Source organism: Budorcas taxicolor, chromosome 21 (genome assembly GCF_023091745.1).
Source record: "Budorcas taxicolor isolate Tak-1 chromosome 21, Takin1.1, whole genome shotgun sequence".
Taxonomy (NCBI): Eukaryota; Metazoa; Chordata; class Mammalia; order Artiodactyla; family Bovidae; genus Budorcas; species Budorcas taxicolor.
The window spans coordinates 48,143,983-48,160,105 of NC_068930.1; the positions used below are offsets into that span (position 1 = coordinate 48,143,983).

Below are 16,123 nucleotides of genomic sequence, written 5' to 3' on the forward strand. Positions count from 1 at the left end.
AATTCTTGGGGAGGCGCCAGAACTCACCTATGGAAGTAACAGAAAACCCAAGTAAAAATGACATAAACTTTCTTTGTAATCATCTTTACTTTCCCTCCGTGATCAAAGGACAACTGTAGCACCGCCAATGAATGTGCCTCATCGGACAGTGTCCAAAGTCAGGAGAGGGTCAGCTGCTACTTTCTGTTCATTTTCTGAAAGAAAATATCCCTGGAGGCTCTCCAGGAAAGTCTCATCATCCAGCGCTTCATCAAATGCCCCAGCCTCGGCCACGCACCGGATGGAATTACCATGGCTGCTTTAAACAATCAAGGGTTATCTCCCTGAGGCATGGTGGAAGCCCACCACACAGAGAACCCCAAATGAGAGTCCTTTTACTCAAAAAGCAGCAGCAGATTTGCTATTCAGAGGACAATCAACAGTGAGCGCACCTGGGAGAATCTGTAATGTTTTCACAATAAAGCACCAGGATTTCTGACAATTTAACAGAACAGGTAAACAGGTGAAATGTGCCTAAGCGCCTTTAAATAGTCCCGATTTTATGGAACACTCGTCTTTCCATACCTAAGCCTCACCACTTCGATATTTCTTGGTAGATATAATAGACTTAGTGAAGTAACTATATCTTGAAACACAGGATCTGCCAGAGACATAAAACAAACCTGACTACAAGATTCACCTCGTCGTTTACCTTTCTGTAGGTGTCCCTACATCCCAGCACTTCCTTTGCATTTTTAAAGGAGGTGAAGAATTCACCCAGGCCAGGATGGACCCGCTGTGCATTCACGGGCCTCCACGCCACTTTCCATGAGTCATCCTTGTGATAAACTTACTAGTGAAAGTGACTGATAAGCATCTGTCTCCTGTTTAAAGGCAAAGAGAGGCAAATCCTTACTTTCCGAAGACAGAAAACTTTTTCAACAGTCTCCCACGGTTGAGAGACTTTCCCCTGAATCTCACTGTCTGGGGTTTCATCACATTCCAAACCTCAATCAGTACCCGGGAAGGGAAACAAAATTTCCGGGACCAACTGAGACTCAGACAGGAGGACAGGCGGGCAACAGGCTCTGCTTCCTTTGCTGTCCCCTAGTGTTGGCACCGAAGTCACCTTCAGCAACATCATTTCTTGGATGAGTGAATAAACTCATTGTTTCCCTGATTTCCTGGTCACAAACCTTAATTCCATGCTGAAGAGTTCAGTGTTCCTTATATAAGAAACCCCACCCAAAAAGATGGTATGAGGGCTAAAGAATACTCTATTTTTAACTGTCCCAGGTCAAAAAGAGCAGGAATAGAGAGTACCAAAACTCCCTGGTTGGACTGAAACCAAAAAAAAATCTAAGATCTCAGATGTCACTCTTGCCAGCCATTACTTTGATTCTTCCAGTCCTAGAACATGAGCCTCTCCATGTTGAAATAAAGCTTTGGTCTCCAATTCTGCACATTATGATCAGCAAAAGAGGAATTTATTTTTTTTAATTTAACTAATTGACATGTTTTCAATCAATGAAAAGTTTTCTGCATGATTCGATATTAACAGTTAATAAAAATCTATCCATCGGCAGTGGTACAGGGGAAAAAACCTCTTCTGAGGTTATAAATCACACAGATAGCGATTGAAGCAGGGCCTGTCATTAGGGTATTAGGGGGGAAATCCATAGATGATGCACAGTCATTCACAGACCATCCACACACGCACGGCCTTCTGTCCTTAAGCTCTAACTCACATTAAGTATCAAATATCGTTAAACTTGACCAAATATTGCTTGGCACATAAATTTACAAAAAAACTAAAAACCAATTTGTGGATGCCTGCTATTTAAGACATCCAGCTCACTAATTGCAAAATCTATAGGAAAGTCTGCATGGCATCAGAGCCTTGCTTGATCCTATGAGCAATTCTAAATGAAAAACTGTCTCTATTGCAAGTAAATAAAATACTCTATGCACCATTCCTGGCTCTAACGCTGTTTCTCTTGTGGGTTTTGAAAATGACCTTCCTGTAAGCACCAAGGACTATAACTTTTTAGATAAAGAAACTTGTTCTTGTTTTAAGTCTATGTCAGGTTCATTCCCCTATAGCCCACAGTTTTCAAAAGCAGAGGAAAAAGTAATCCAGAATTTAAAAAAAAAAAAAAAAAGTCCTGTTTCCAGAATGAAGTTCCCTGTCAGCCTGCCTTGGGCCTTAGGTGGAGAAGCAGAGATTAAAGAGTCAGTATTCTTTTTCATGTTTCATCTGCCAGTTTTGTGAATGTAGAAAGAAAACCAGTGGCTATAGCTAAGCACCCAACTGTGGAATTAAGTCGAAAGGGCAGTTCTAGCACACCCCCAGCTTTCCATGCTCTCCACATTAGTGAAGTCGAAAATGATTTTTGAGTTTCTAGCAGAAAGCCCCCCCCCCACTCCCTGCTCCCCATTCTCTGCAGCCATTGATGAAGGTAGCTCAAGGGCGGGGGTGGGGGTGCCTTGCCGCAGATGCATCCCCATATCACCATGGCGATAATGAAGCTCTTTGTCCAGCTGTGTGAATGTCCAGTGTGAACTCCCCGATGATCTCACCATTTCCTATTGATTCTATACTTACCTGAATACACCAAGTACTGCAGCTTTTCAATGCATATGCAAACCTCTAAAACGTCCTTTTGTGCAACACTCTGCTAAAAGACCGCTTTTGAGATGTGTTCTTCATCTCCTCTTCAAACTGAATTAGACTGCTTCCTTCTTTTGAAGGCACAAGTAACTCACTATTTAGAATCTTTGGCTTTGATTTTGTAGAACGGCCCAACAGGAAGAGAGCATGTTCTCTTTTTTCCTCCATATTTCTGAAGGCAAACTTGGACTGATTTGTTTTGATTTACTAAGAGAGTTATGTTCCTGCCACAGACACAGGCTTCCTTTATGTCCTTTCAATCATCAGTCTATCTCAGTGGACACAGTTTTCCCCAGGAACACTGAAATCCCTCTGTTGGTCACTGGGTGCAGAGCCACGGTTGTGCACTCTGGCAAGAGCTCGTCGGATCTGAAGGGGGTTGGGGGTGGGGTGGGGAGGTTTTCTCTGCAAGTAGGACATTTCTTGTATGCCTGCCACTAAGCGCGAACCAAGAGACCGGGTGGTTTTTTAAAAGATAGTTAATTGAGCTGAGCATCCCGTCTTTGGGCATAAAATACATAGGTGATGTAAAAAGTCACATATTCTAAAACGTAAGCCCACCACATTTTTCTCTGAACTATATTCGCCATTTCCTTCACAATTAGAGGCGGGTGATATTTTGACACTTAAAGACAAAAATGGTCAGATGAACAGGACTGGAATGGTTCAACCAGGAAGATCTAAATCTCTCCTCGTCTCTGATAGCTTCTTCTCACAAATGCGGGGTCAGCCCTGTCCTGCAGAGCACAGTCTGTAACTCAGAGGCATCTGTAGCTTGGAAGGTGAGACAGTGCTAGGGACAGCTTCTTGGTTTTTCTCAGAGCGGAGCCGTAGCAGCTGAAAGCAAGACTTCGGAGCTTAAAAGAGCATGTTCTCATGCAGCTGCAGAGGCGTCCACAGTTATGCCTGGGACCAGCCAAGACTGTAAGGGCATCTGGGAAATTTACACACTCAGCCTCCCTGGTCTTCACGCTTACCCTCCAAAACCTAAGACAAAGCCATTTCAGTGTTTCGAGATCCTTAAATAAAAATGAATTCCTGGACTTCCCTGGTACTCTGGTGGTTAAGAATCTGCCTGCCAATGCAGAGGGCATGGGTTTGATCCCTGGTCTGGGACGATTCCACGTGCCCCGGGGCAACTAAGCCTGTGTGCCACAACTACTGAGCCTGTGCTTTAGAACCCATGTTCTGCAGAGCAGCCCACGCAATGAGAAGCCCATGCAGCAAACTGGAGAAGGCCTGAGCACAGCAATGAAGGCCCAGCGTAGCCAAAAATAAATACTTAAAAAAAAAGGCTAATTCTCATTGCCCAACTTTAAGGACATCATTCTGGAAATGTTATGATGTGATCATTGAGTTCAGTAGGCACACATAAGCTGCTCTACCAAAAAGTTTGGACAGCAAAAAGTAAACTTGGAGATTAATTAAAGAGAAGATGCCAGGTTATGTTTTAGAAGTACTCGGACCCATATCATGGAGTAAGACTAAAAATATGATCCACATGAATATTCCTCTCTCTCGGTTTCTTCTCTTTACAGTTTGAGCATATTGTTATGAATGTTCTCCTGGGCTCATGGGTTTGTATAAGTATCTATCTCTTTTCAAGGGACAATTAACTATTTTTTAAGGACTTCTGTATCAAATAACTTTGTGTATGTGTGCTTAGACATGTCCTACTATTTGCAACACCATGGACTGTAGCCCACCAGGCTCCCCTGGACTCCATGGGACTGTCCAGGCAAGAACACTGGAGTGGGTTGCCATTTCCTTCTCCTGGGGATCTTCCTCACCCAGGGATCGAACCCATGTCTTCTGAACTGGCAGGCAGATTCTTTACCGCTGAGGCATCTACAAAGCCCATATCAAGTAACTTACATCATGCTTATTTCTGTTTTTCTCCACGAAAGGGATTTTGTAAAATAGACTAAAATAGTCTCTCATTTCTCTCCATTATTTAAAGCTAGAATCCCAAAATAAAAATAACAGCCCTGGATTAGTGAGAATCGAGAAAGTTTTTGTGTTTATCAAGTTGTCTAACTTACTACAAACTAAAAATCCCTTTCAAACTGGCACCAAGGTGGCTTTTCTTCTTGAGCTGATTAGAACCACATGAGCTCAGGAAAAGCTGTCAGATCCTGCCTCTGGCACAGCTGGAACGATCCAACTGATTTGCTAGTATGATTTTAAAAAAAGGAAACTTCATGCACAAATCATACATTTATGTTCTAGAGCCTCAAGCAAAAATTATTCCTTGTTCATTTTAAAAGAGGCAAAATTCCACTGTGACCTCTTTTATAGGTCCTCTGGAAAAACAAAAGCACTGGGGTGATCTTGTGGTCAACATTTCATATAGTAGGAGCTAATTGTCCCTTAGACAGCAAAGAGATCAAACCAGGACATCAACCTAAATGTAATCCTAAAGGACATCAACCCTGAATATTCCTTGGAAGAACTGATGCTGAAGCTGAAACTCCAACACTTTGGCCACATGATGTAAAGAGCCGACTCGCTGGAAAAGACCCTGATGCTGTGAAAGATTTGGAGACTGCAGTGGCACCCCACTCCAGTACTCTTGCCTGGAAAATCCCATGGACGGAGGAGCCTGGTAGACTGCAGTCCATGGGGTCGCTAGGAGTCGGACATGACTGAGCAACTTCACTTTCACTTTTCACTTTCATGCATTGGAGAAGGACATGGCAAGCCACTCCAGTGTTCTTGCCTGGAGAATCCCAGGGACAGGGGAGCCTGGTGGGCTGCCGTTTATGGGGTCGCACAGTCAGACACAACTGAAGCGACTTAGCAGCAGCAGCTGGGAAAGACTGAAGGCAGGAGGAGAAGAGGGCAACAGAGAATGAGATGGTTGGATGGCATACTGACTCAATAAACATGAGTTTGAGTAAACTCCAGGAGATAGTGAAGGACAGGGAGGCCTGGGGTGCTGCAGTCCATGGGAACGCAATGAGTTGGATACGACTTCACTGACTGAATAGGAGCTGGAACCAGTCTTATCTCCAGTTATCTAGATTCCCATAGACATATGGGGGGTGTCATTCAGAAAACACTGATCCTCAGGAAACGGTCATGATCTAACACCATGCTAGAATGTCTCCCTTTTCATAATTCTGTTTGTCAGGCTGGCCCAGAGCAAATCAATGGATTAAGTCAAACTAATCTCCTTGAGCTGAGGGTGACAGGCCCTGGATCTGCTCTGTGGTGTTGACCATATTAAGTAAAGGCACTCAAGTAGCTCCTGATTCCCCAGGGGACCCCTCAGGGGTCCCCTCCTTCCCAGCCTTTTCACCACCACTTCCTCACTAAGCCTACCTGGCCTGCCTGTCTCTCAATGAGGTCTCCTCTCTTTGCCAGATGGCCCTTGGCCTGGGTGATAAATAATATCATGTAATCATGGATCCTAATAAAGTTGTATTTATCTTCTCAGGAAACACAGATGCACCTAATCAGATCCAGAGTCATGCTGCCTGAACCCAGAAAGGTGACACCACATCAGTCTTTTAGTAAATAAAACCTTTCCGTCCCTTCACAACACACGCATGGGGCCCACTCCCAAGGCTGATGATTCGCTGGTGATGCATTCCAGAAAGGAGATTTTGCTTCTTTAAGTAAGAAAGTATTATTAGGAAGGGGGTGATGATCCTTATGTTGATTCTGCAAATTCTTACTTGGCTTTATAATTTTTGTCTCACTTTGCTATGCACTGCATGGGGCTTCCCAGGTGGCACTAGTGGTAAAGAACCTGCCTGCCAACGCAGGAGACATAGAGACGTGGGTTTAAGCCCTGGGTCAGGCAGATCCCCTGGAGGAGGGCATGGCAGCCCATGCCAGTATTCTGGGCTGGAGAATCCCACGGACAGAAGGTTGCAAAGAGTCGGATATGACTGAAGCTACTAAACAACAACAAAGCACTGCGTGTGGAATACTTTTTTTTTTTTTCCTAATTTTTGCATGCTTTGGGTCAAATTCTAGTCCAAAATCCCCAGCCAGGCTGAGCTGGGCTGGCCTAGCATCTCAGTGTTTTCTTCATATGACTCTAAAAAAGGGACTTCTTAGTCTCTTTGCCTTTATTAAAAAGTGTAGGACCATTTGAAATAAGCCCTTATTCCAGATACACAGCAGGAAGAATTATACACCAACCACTGATTGTGGTACTCTAAGTTTTCTCTGTGAAAATAGTGGGCAGAATTTCATAACCCATTGTTCCTCTATTAATAGTTAACCAGGCTGAGAGGATCTGAATAAAAGCACATCTTGTTGCATGCAACGATGGTTTGACAGAAGAGCTGTATGGCAGAGTCAGTACTTTCCTGCTTTCAGCTCCACTACGCAGTTTTGTAGCCGGGGAAGCCACGCATGCAGAATGGCAGAACTTACAATTGCCTACAAAAGCAGAGGACACTCCTACCTGTGGAGCCTCGTCACCAAGAGAAGGTGACAGTTCCAGGCTTTAAAAATACCCTCACCTGTAGAATAGTTTTAGAAAAGAACTCATCGCTCTTTGAAGCACTCATCAAAGCAAGCCATTTTCAAGCAACTGTTGAAACATAAGTATTAAATTTTACAACCATCCATTTGGTGTATTTTGCGACCAAAAAAAAAAAAAAGAGAATGGGAGGAAAGCATTGAAGTTTATGTGTTTATGGATAAAATATGTGGAGGTTTGATATTTGATCACTTTCAGAGCCAGGAAGAGTGGCTCAGACACAACAGGAAGAGCTGCCACAGCCTTAAACACAGCTCTTTTCCAAAGTGACTTCCCTTTACCCATCCACACCCCCTCCCCAAAAAAAATCAAAATGTACTTCATGAAACTATTGTATATGAAGCACTTATTAGCCATAATTAAATGGACAATATGAATTTACTACGTCTTTAGGACTCTGGCTTGTTCTGGTTTAGAGCAAGATGATTAATGCAAATACATATTACTTGAGATAACCATTTAGCAGCTAATTTAGCCAAATTTATTACAGCAGTTAGAGGTTTTTCATTTTAGCAGACGGAGACAAGGACATGCCAAAAGTGGGCAGCGTGGACGAGTGCACACTGCCCTCTAGTGGCCAGCCAGCTGGCGCGCTGTTGGGGGGAGCGCAGTCACTGAGATTCCTGTCCAAGCGATAACAGCAGGTTGTGCAGGTTTCCGGCATCCTTTTAAACCCTTCCCAGGCATAGCACTTTATTCCAGGGGCTGATTTACTGCACTTTCCCCCCTTTTACTAGCTCAGGAGTACCCAGATACAAATCAAATCCATTTCAACTTGGCAAGATTTTGGTTAAAGTATCACTTTTAACATCTGCATTTTAAAGCTCTCTTTCCGTGGGTATTTAATGGCACCGTTTCACATTACTGATTGTTTTTACTTGTTCCTTCATTTGGGGCCATATTTCAGAGTCCGTGCAGAGCTGTCACTCTGTTTAGCTCTAGCCAAGTCAACCCTGTGCCTCCCTTAGGCCAGCCTTTCTCTCTGACTTGGTAAGGGAATGTATTTTGTTCCAACGTTCAGCAAATTCTCCCCAGAATCTCCCAACTGACCCATGGAGATTTAGTTCATGCTATAAATTCTGTTCAACAGGATCAAAAGGCACCAATGTATAAGGACACAGGTTGAGATGGCTCGCACTGAGGTGAAATGATCAAAGACAGGGGGAAAGCATCTTCGGAACCATTCAGATATCCAGAATCGCAGAGGGGGCTGCCTCGAAGCCATTAATAAATCACATCCAGATTTGCCTGTGGCCCCATCTGACGTCAAACCCTCCCTTGACAACATCCACACCGCATTAAGTGTTCTGTGAGCCAGCAAGATCTGCAGTCCTGTTATCCTTTCTTTCACACCATGACTGCCCCAAATGGAATCACGTCTTGCTACAAACATAGTAACCCTAGCTCCAGAGCTGCCGCTCCACTGAATTGGTGATTTGTCCTACTAATGGCATTCTACATTAGGCATACAGAGGGGCACCCCGACTCGGTGCGGGACCTCCTCTTTCTAAGCTTCAGATTTTGCAGAGATGATGATCATTTCATCCCAGTCTTAACATGCAATGCCTTGTTTTGTTTTTTTCACTAGTGCTGAATAAGGGCCAGTGTGTGACCAAGTACTACCGCTGGATGCAGAAGAATGGAGGCTACATTTGGATCCAGTCTAGTGCCACCATAGCTATTAACGCCAAGAACGCAAATGAGAAGAACATCATCTGGGTGAACTACCTTCTGAGGTATATTTCCAAATTCTGTCTCATTCCTGTCTCAGTTATAAAACATAAAGCCCGATGGTTAATAGCTGAGATGTTGTATTATCTTTTGACAGTATCTGGTGTGGAACTGTATGGAAGTTCTGCTTTTCTTTCCACAAGAGTCATAGAAATGCGAAAGGATCAAAGTTATGTCAGTAGGGACTTCCAGGGCAGACCTGTGAACTGTTCAACAGTTCTTGGTCAGCCAACATTTGGGCGGCTTTGCAGAAGTTGCTTTGGTTTCCCCACAATCATTTGGGCCAGATAAAGAACACAGATTTTGCCTCCAGTGGAAACATTCAAAAAGCATCTCCTTCTCCCCGACACACTCCCATACTCATGCACTCCAACCCCCTGCAAAAATGGTGTGAAAGGGTATGGGGAAGAAATGGCAGAGTTCATTATATTCCTCCTGTATCCCATCCCTTTGAAGCCCCGAGCATATTACAGAATTAGATTCCTCAAGCACTCAAGTTTAGGTAAGTGAAGGGAGTCACTTCACCAGAATCAAGACAGTTTCAATATACAAATGAAGGAGTCCTCTTTTGCCTGCTGTGTGATCTCAGGCAAGTGTGATTGCTACTTGAATGCATCCTCAAATTTATACCCATTAATGCAGCCAAGCTCAACAGCTTCCTGAATTCCAGTGTGCAACACCATTCCTCTCTCCTTCCTCAAATGCTTGCTGTCTATGCATTCAGACGAGCACCACGGTAACCAAGACGAAGAGCCTGGGTGGTCTGCATCTGGGGACAAGCTGTCTGAGATCTTCTCCACCAATCCTGCTAGGAAATTCTCCAACTGCCCAGCCTGGCTCCCTCCCACCACCGTCATTCCAGTCTTTGGTTTCTCTTGGCCTAAAGCCACCAAGCAGGGCCCAGACATGGCCTTAGGAGGTGAACTGCCAGTAGGTCTTCTGAATGGAAGTTGTTGCCCTTTGGCTGATAATCTCAACAGGGAGTACCCGAATCCCATTTTCCTTTGAGACTGAGAAGCTGACAGCCATGGCTCACCAGCACGCTGACCCTTCGGTGTGTTCGCCTCCATTGGTGACTTGAAGGCATGAATGTGCTTGCTCCCAACAGCATATCAATCAGACACTAATGACTATTGTTCTAGAGAGGGCTTTAATGTGTACCACGTAGAAGAGTCTTCATTCATCTACTTTCTCTTTCCTTTTTTTGACCTCTTCTACTCTACATTAAGTCTCTCTAAAGGTAAAAGTATGAGTATTTAATGGGGCTTTCTCCAAAGCCTACTTTCCATGCAAACAATGCTCTGTGATACACCCAAGATGGGTTCTGCTTTCAGGGAATTCTTTTACTTAGAGGTTTATGGAATAGTCACTCTAGGCATTGCAGAAGGTTATAAAAACTCACATGCCAAAGAGAAAACAGAACAAGGTATTGCGGCATTGATGTTCATTGGCTAGGCAAAAATGGTGTTGTGACAGGGAGATCCATTATTCTTAAAACTTAGATGTTAGTGGGACTTCCCTGGTCCATGCTGCAACTAAAGATCCTGGGTGCCACAACTAAGAATGAGTACAGCCAAACAAATAAATATTAAAAACATTAGACATTAGTAAGAGGGACACAGAAGTCTGAAAGATGGCTGTCCCCCAGCAGCTGGAACCTCAGGAGCTAAACTCATCCCATGGTTGTTCACCTGATTCAAGGAGATTTCTTCCCATGTGGATCTTACGGCCTCATCAGCCTCATGACTTCCTACTCTGCCCCCAAACAGAGGGAGAGGGGAGGGTTAGGAAGAGGTCAGTCTGTGCTACTCTGGAGCGACACTCTCGGTCCAGATGTGGATCACACGGTACATGAGCACTGGTTGCTCCTGTTCCACCCAGTTCCATCTGGAGAGGAAGGAAGCAATTTGGGTATCAAAGACCAGCCTCCTGGCTCAAAAAGCCTGAAGACTCCCTGAAGGCTCCCCGTGGGTTCACTACTAGAAGACTGTCCGTCGGAGGACAAGTAACTTGTGAAATCTTCATGGCAGCTGGACCACAGGAGGCTGAAAAAGATGAGCTCCAGCAAGAGGGAGGACCCCCAAGTCAGCCACCCACCAGGATCACTTCCTCACCTGGAGGTCTACAAAGACAGGCCTTGGCCAGACGGCAACTACTAAAATTGGTTTTTCCCTCCCATCTTCTTATCCTTTGCTCCTCCCCAAGCAGTATTTTCCTGCTCCCTCTCCTAGCCAGAGTCCCTCACTTCTGGGCCCCCTCTAGGCTTGCAGTTCCCTGTTCTGAAATTACTTCAGTCATTTCCTCCAGTCTTCTTCCTATGCCCTTACAACACGTGGTAGAATCACAGAGACTGCGTAAGGGTTAAGGCCACCTTCCCACCTTCGGCTCAGCTAGAGAAGGCTCTGCTGCTGACGCTAATTCACACTAAGGAGTAAATGCTAAATGCCCGATCATTTATCTTAGAGAATTAATGCCACCCCCCTCCCCACCCCGGGGATATTGGTGATTGTAGAGCAGTTACTGAAACAGTGCCTCTTTGATACAGGAATTTCACTAGAAATGAGCTAGGGAGCCAGTAATCATCAACGGTAGGTGTCTGGCTGGCCGGCCATGATATCAACAGGAGGACAGAAGAGGGCATTTTCCATTTGGAGGAAAGAGGATTTCCTTGAACCTTCAGATTATGGTAGCCTATCCTGCTTGGGTGCTGGACTGGCTTTGGAGTGGCATTTCATGAAGATCGCTAGCTCAGACTGACCAAACACACTCCCTTTTCCAGGAGAGGCGTTCTTCTGAATTAACAATGGAACAAAAATTAAGCACTTTTGTGCAGATGGGGTTAGATCTATTCTGCTAGGGCCTCTCTCACACTGGGACTCTCCCCACTGCAATCAGATTTCAGCTAACAAGCCACAGGTGTACACCACATGAGCAGATGAAAATGTGATTGTAATGGGTGTGTTGACAGTTCAGTAGCCATAATCCATGCAGCCCAAGGCGCACCTGTGCATCCGTCACAGCGTTAGGTGCTGGGGGCTCTGCCCCCCACTACTCCCACCACCACCCCGCCACACACACATAGCCTCAGAGCCATCTGAACAGCTGAGGAGCTCCATCAAGAAGCCAACACAAGGGTACTAAAACGATGGCCTCATTAGGAGCCCAGGAGGCAGGGGGACGAACAGTTGAGGGTACTTTGCACATCCTGTTTCCCCAGGTGTGAGACAGGGTGGAATGTGAAGCAGCACAGTTCTCTGGCCCCCAGTGGTATCTGATTATTTAAAAGCTTTTCAGTGGCTTTCATGTAGCATTTGGGTATTCAATCGCTGTAGCAAGTGCACCTGTACCCCATGCAATCCAAGCTTCTATAAAAGTCCCGTGATGAGCTGAGAAATGATTTCATGGTTAGTCTTCCCAACTCTCTGAGCTCCCCAAAGTTTGGGGCACGGAAGTGGAAAAAGGATGGTCAAAAGCAAGCCATCCCCAGTGGGTGTGTGCACTCCTGATGAACGCTTCCCTCCCCCACAGCAACCCCGAGTACAAGGACACTCCAATGGACATCGCACAGCTCCCCCACCTGCCGGAGAAAACTTCGGAGTCCTCGGAGACCTCCGACTCTGAGTCAGACTCTAAAGACACCTCAGGTATTACAGGTATTACAACTTCTCCATGTTCTGCAGTTAAGGCTTGCCTTTCCAAACATGAGGGGTGGGCAATGGCCAGAGGGCCATCATCGGAATCAAGCAACTGGTCAAATTTTATATAGAGAAGTCAGTCATGTCAAGGTATTACTGAGCCTTTCTCAACACACATATGTATATATACTTACATACCACTACATACATATGCACACATTATATATGTATGTGCACACATATAAAGCACCCACCTTTATGTATGTGGTATTATATACATATATACACGTATACTGGCTTCCCTGGTGGCTCAGATGGTAAAGAATCTGCCTGCAATGCGAGAGACCTCGGTTTGATCCCTGGGTTGGGAAGATCCCCCAGAGAAAGGAATGGCAACCCACCCTAGTATTCTGGCCTGGAGAATTCCTAGACAAAGCAGCCTGGTGGGCTATAGTCCACTGGATTCCAAAGAGTCGGACAGGAATGAGTGACTAACACACACATACATGTATATAAATATGTAAAACTATATACATATATGCATGTTGTTATATATTAATACACATAGATATATTATGGTGTATATATATATATATATATATATATACACACAAATATACAGAGACTGACTGATTTAGCCATCACTTAATGTCAGCCCTCCATACAGAAGAAGCCCTGCCCTAACCCCATAGCGAACTCAACCCTCTTTACCAGAACAGACAGCAGGGCTATCTTTGTTGCTCCAAGACAGACTGTGACTTTCAGCCCCAAATATTCACATGCTCACCAAGCTGGAATGGAACTCCTAAAGTGGGATACTCAATGGCATCAGTAACTGACTCTTTCTGCGTGCTGGACTGTTAGCCATTTTCTGAATCTATGCTGAATAAATCCACGCTTTCCCTTTCCTAGTTATTTTGGGAAGCAGACTGAATAGTTCTTTGGAACACAGAAAAGTTAACATAAAAATTTACTTTTCCTCCAATCCCCAGTCCCCTCTACAGGGAGCACATAACTCAGAGAATTTACAACTGCAAAAATTCCTTCTAATCCAACCTTTTCTGCTAAATAAAGGAAAGCCAGAGTAAGTGACGTGATTTGCCCAAGCGTTCCAGTCCAGGCTACCATCCAAAAGCATGTAGCAGAGCCATGAAATCAGCATCATCCCTAAATGTTTTGAGGTTATATTACTAAGAAAACCGATCCTCCCCTGAAATGTGGCAGATGACTAGGGCTCCCCCACCACAAGCCCCATCCTTTGGGAACCTGCTCCTGTGAACACAGATCCCTCTACTCCAGACAGCCCCAGGGAAGCAGGAGGAGGTGAGGAGGCTCTTGATAAGTTTTCTGCATTCATTTGAGGGTGTTCACTAGGGCAGTGAGGGTGCCCTAGTGAGGGTGTTCACTTACTTATACAGTGTATAGCAGTGAACCAAAAAGACAAAAATTCCCCTGCCCTGTGGAGTTTGTATTCCAGCTGGGGGGAAAGACAGAATAAAAATAAAACACACAAACGAATCAGATGACACTCAGTGCTCTGAAGAATAACAACTCTAGGAACAGACTATGGTTTTCGATGAGGAGCAAATATTTGTCAGTAGAAAACGCACACCTCTTTGGGAGGTCACCTTGCAAATCATTTTCCTGTGCCACTGACACCTTATTCCAGGTTATTCACACTGATTCCCTGCGCATTTTTGCAGAACTTCTCAAACGTTAAGGTGCCTAATAATCACCTGGGGATCCTGTTCAAATGAAGGATCCCATTCAGTAGGTCTGGGTGGATGCCTAGGATTCTGCATTTGGAACAAACCTCCAGGTGATGGGGCCCGTGCTCTGGGCCCCCATAACCTCGGTCCTCAAGAGAGAGAAAGCCAAGGCTTTAAGTTTCCAAAGTGATGGAGAGAGCAGCAGCTCAGGATGGGACAAGACACCCAGCCCTCCCCTCCCCTCCCCCGCCCCCGCAGGTGAGAGGTCGCGTTGTGCTCCTAACCTGACATCTCCTGTGTCTCCCCCCACACAGAGGACAACGAGAACTCCAAGTCCGACGAGAAGGGGAATCAGTCGGAGAACAGCGAAGACCCGGAGCCCGACCGCAAGAAGTCAGGCAACACGTGCGACAACGACATGCACTGCAATGACGACGGCCACAGCTCCAGCAACCCGGACAGCCGCGACAGCGACGACAGCTTCGAGCATTCGGACTTTGAGAACCCCAAGGCAGCCGAGGACGGCGGCGGGGGCGGCTTCGGCGCGCTGGGCCGGATGCAGATCAAGGTGGAGCGCGGCTACGTGGAGAGCGAGTCGGACCTGCGGCTGCAGGACTGCGAGTCGCTGTCGTCGGACAGCGCCAAGGACTCGGACAGCGCGGGTGAGGCGGGCGCGCAGGCCTCCAGCAAGCACCAGAAGCGCAAGAAGCGGCGGAAACGGCAGAAGGGCGGCAGCGCCAGCCGCCGGCGCCTGTCCAGCGCGTCGAGCCCGGGCGGACTGGACGCCGGCCTGGTGGAGCCCCCGCGGCTGCTGTCGTCCCCCAACAGTGCCTCGGTGCTCAAAATCAAGACCGAGATCTCGGAACCCATCAACTTTGACAACGACAGTAGCATCTGGAATTACCCGCCCAACCGGGAGATCTCCCGGAACGAGTCGCCCTACAGCATGACCAAGCCCCCCAGCTCCGAGCACTTCCCGTCCCCGCCGGGCGGCGGCGCGGGCGCCGGGGGGCTGCACGTGGCCATCCCGGACTCGGTCCTCACCCCGCCCGGCGCCGACGGCACCTCATCCTCCGCCACCGCCACCGCCCGCAAGACTCAGTTCGGCACGTCGGCCCCCGCGGCCTTGGCCCCCGTCGCCTCCGACCCGCTGTCGCCCCCGCTGTCGGCGTCCCCGCGGGACAAGCACCCCGGGGGCGGGAGCGGGAACGGGAACGGCGGGGGTGGTCCGGGCGCGGCCAACTCCTTGCTGTACACCGGGGACCTGGAGGCTCTGCAGAGGTTGCAGGCGGGCAACGTCGTGCTGCCGCTGGTGCACAGGGTGACCGGGACCCTGGCGGCCACCAGCACGGCAGCGCAGAGGGTCTACACCACGGGCACCATCCGCTACGCCCCCGCCGAGGTGACCCTGGCCATGCAAGGCAACCTGCTGCCCAACGCGCACGCTGTTAACTTCGTGGACGTTAACAGCCCGGGCTTCGGCCTCGACCCCAAGACGCCCATGGAGATGCTCTACCACCACGTGCACCGGCTCAACATGTCGGGACCATTCGGCGGCGCGGTGAGCGCGGCCGGCCTGACGCAGATGCCGGCCGGCAACGTGTTCACCACGGCGGAGGGACTCTTCTCCACGCTGCCCTTCCCGGTCTACAGCAACGGCATCCACGCGGCACAGACTCTGGAGCGCAAGGAGGACTGAGCGGCGCCCCCTGGCGGCCTGGCGGGGGGCTCCGCCCGCCCCCGGAGGCATCGTCGGCGTTTTCGTTTAGACCTTTGATTCTAGCACTTTGAATTCGAGCAGGTCAGCATCTTCTCTTCGCCACGACGGTCCCCGTTCCACCCCCTTTTCTTTCTTTCACTGGACTCATTCTTTCCTGTAAAGATATTTTTTATTTTGGGG

The 16,123-nt window shown here is 47.3% G+C and overlaps 1 protein-coding gene across 1 annotated transcript in view; it reads left to right on the plus strand.

Annotated features, from left to right (window-relative positions):
• The window catches only part of NPAS3 (neuronal PAS domain protein 3), a 963,361-nt gene extending 947,439 nt beyond the window's left edge, over nucleotides 1-15,922 (plus strand). Inside the window, exons 10-12 of the mRNA XM_052659608.1 lie at nucleotides 8,737-8,884; nucleotides 12,408-12,532; nucleotides 14,538-15,922. Coding sequence (XP_052515568.1) covers nucleotides 8,737-8,884; nucleotides 12,408-12,532; nucleotides 14,538-15,922 — 1,658 coding nt within the window. The remainder of the gene's footprint in view (nucleotides 1-8,736; nucleotides 8,885-12,407; nucleotides 12,533-14,537) is intronic.
• Nucleotides 15,923-16,123: the final 201 nt, after the last annotated feature.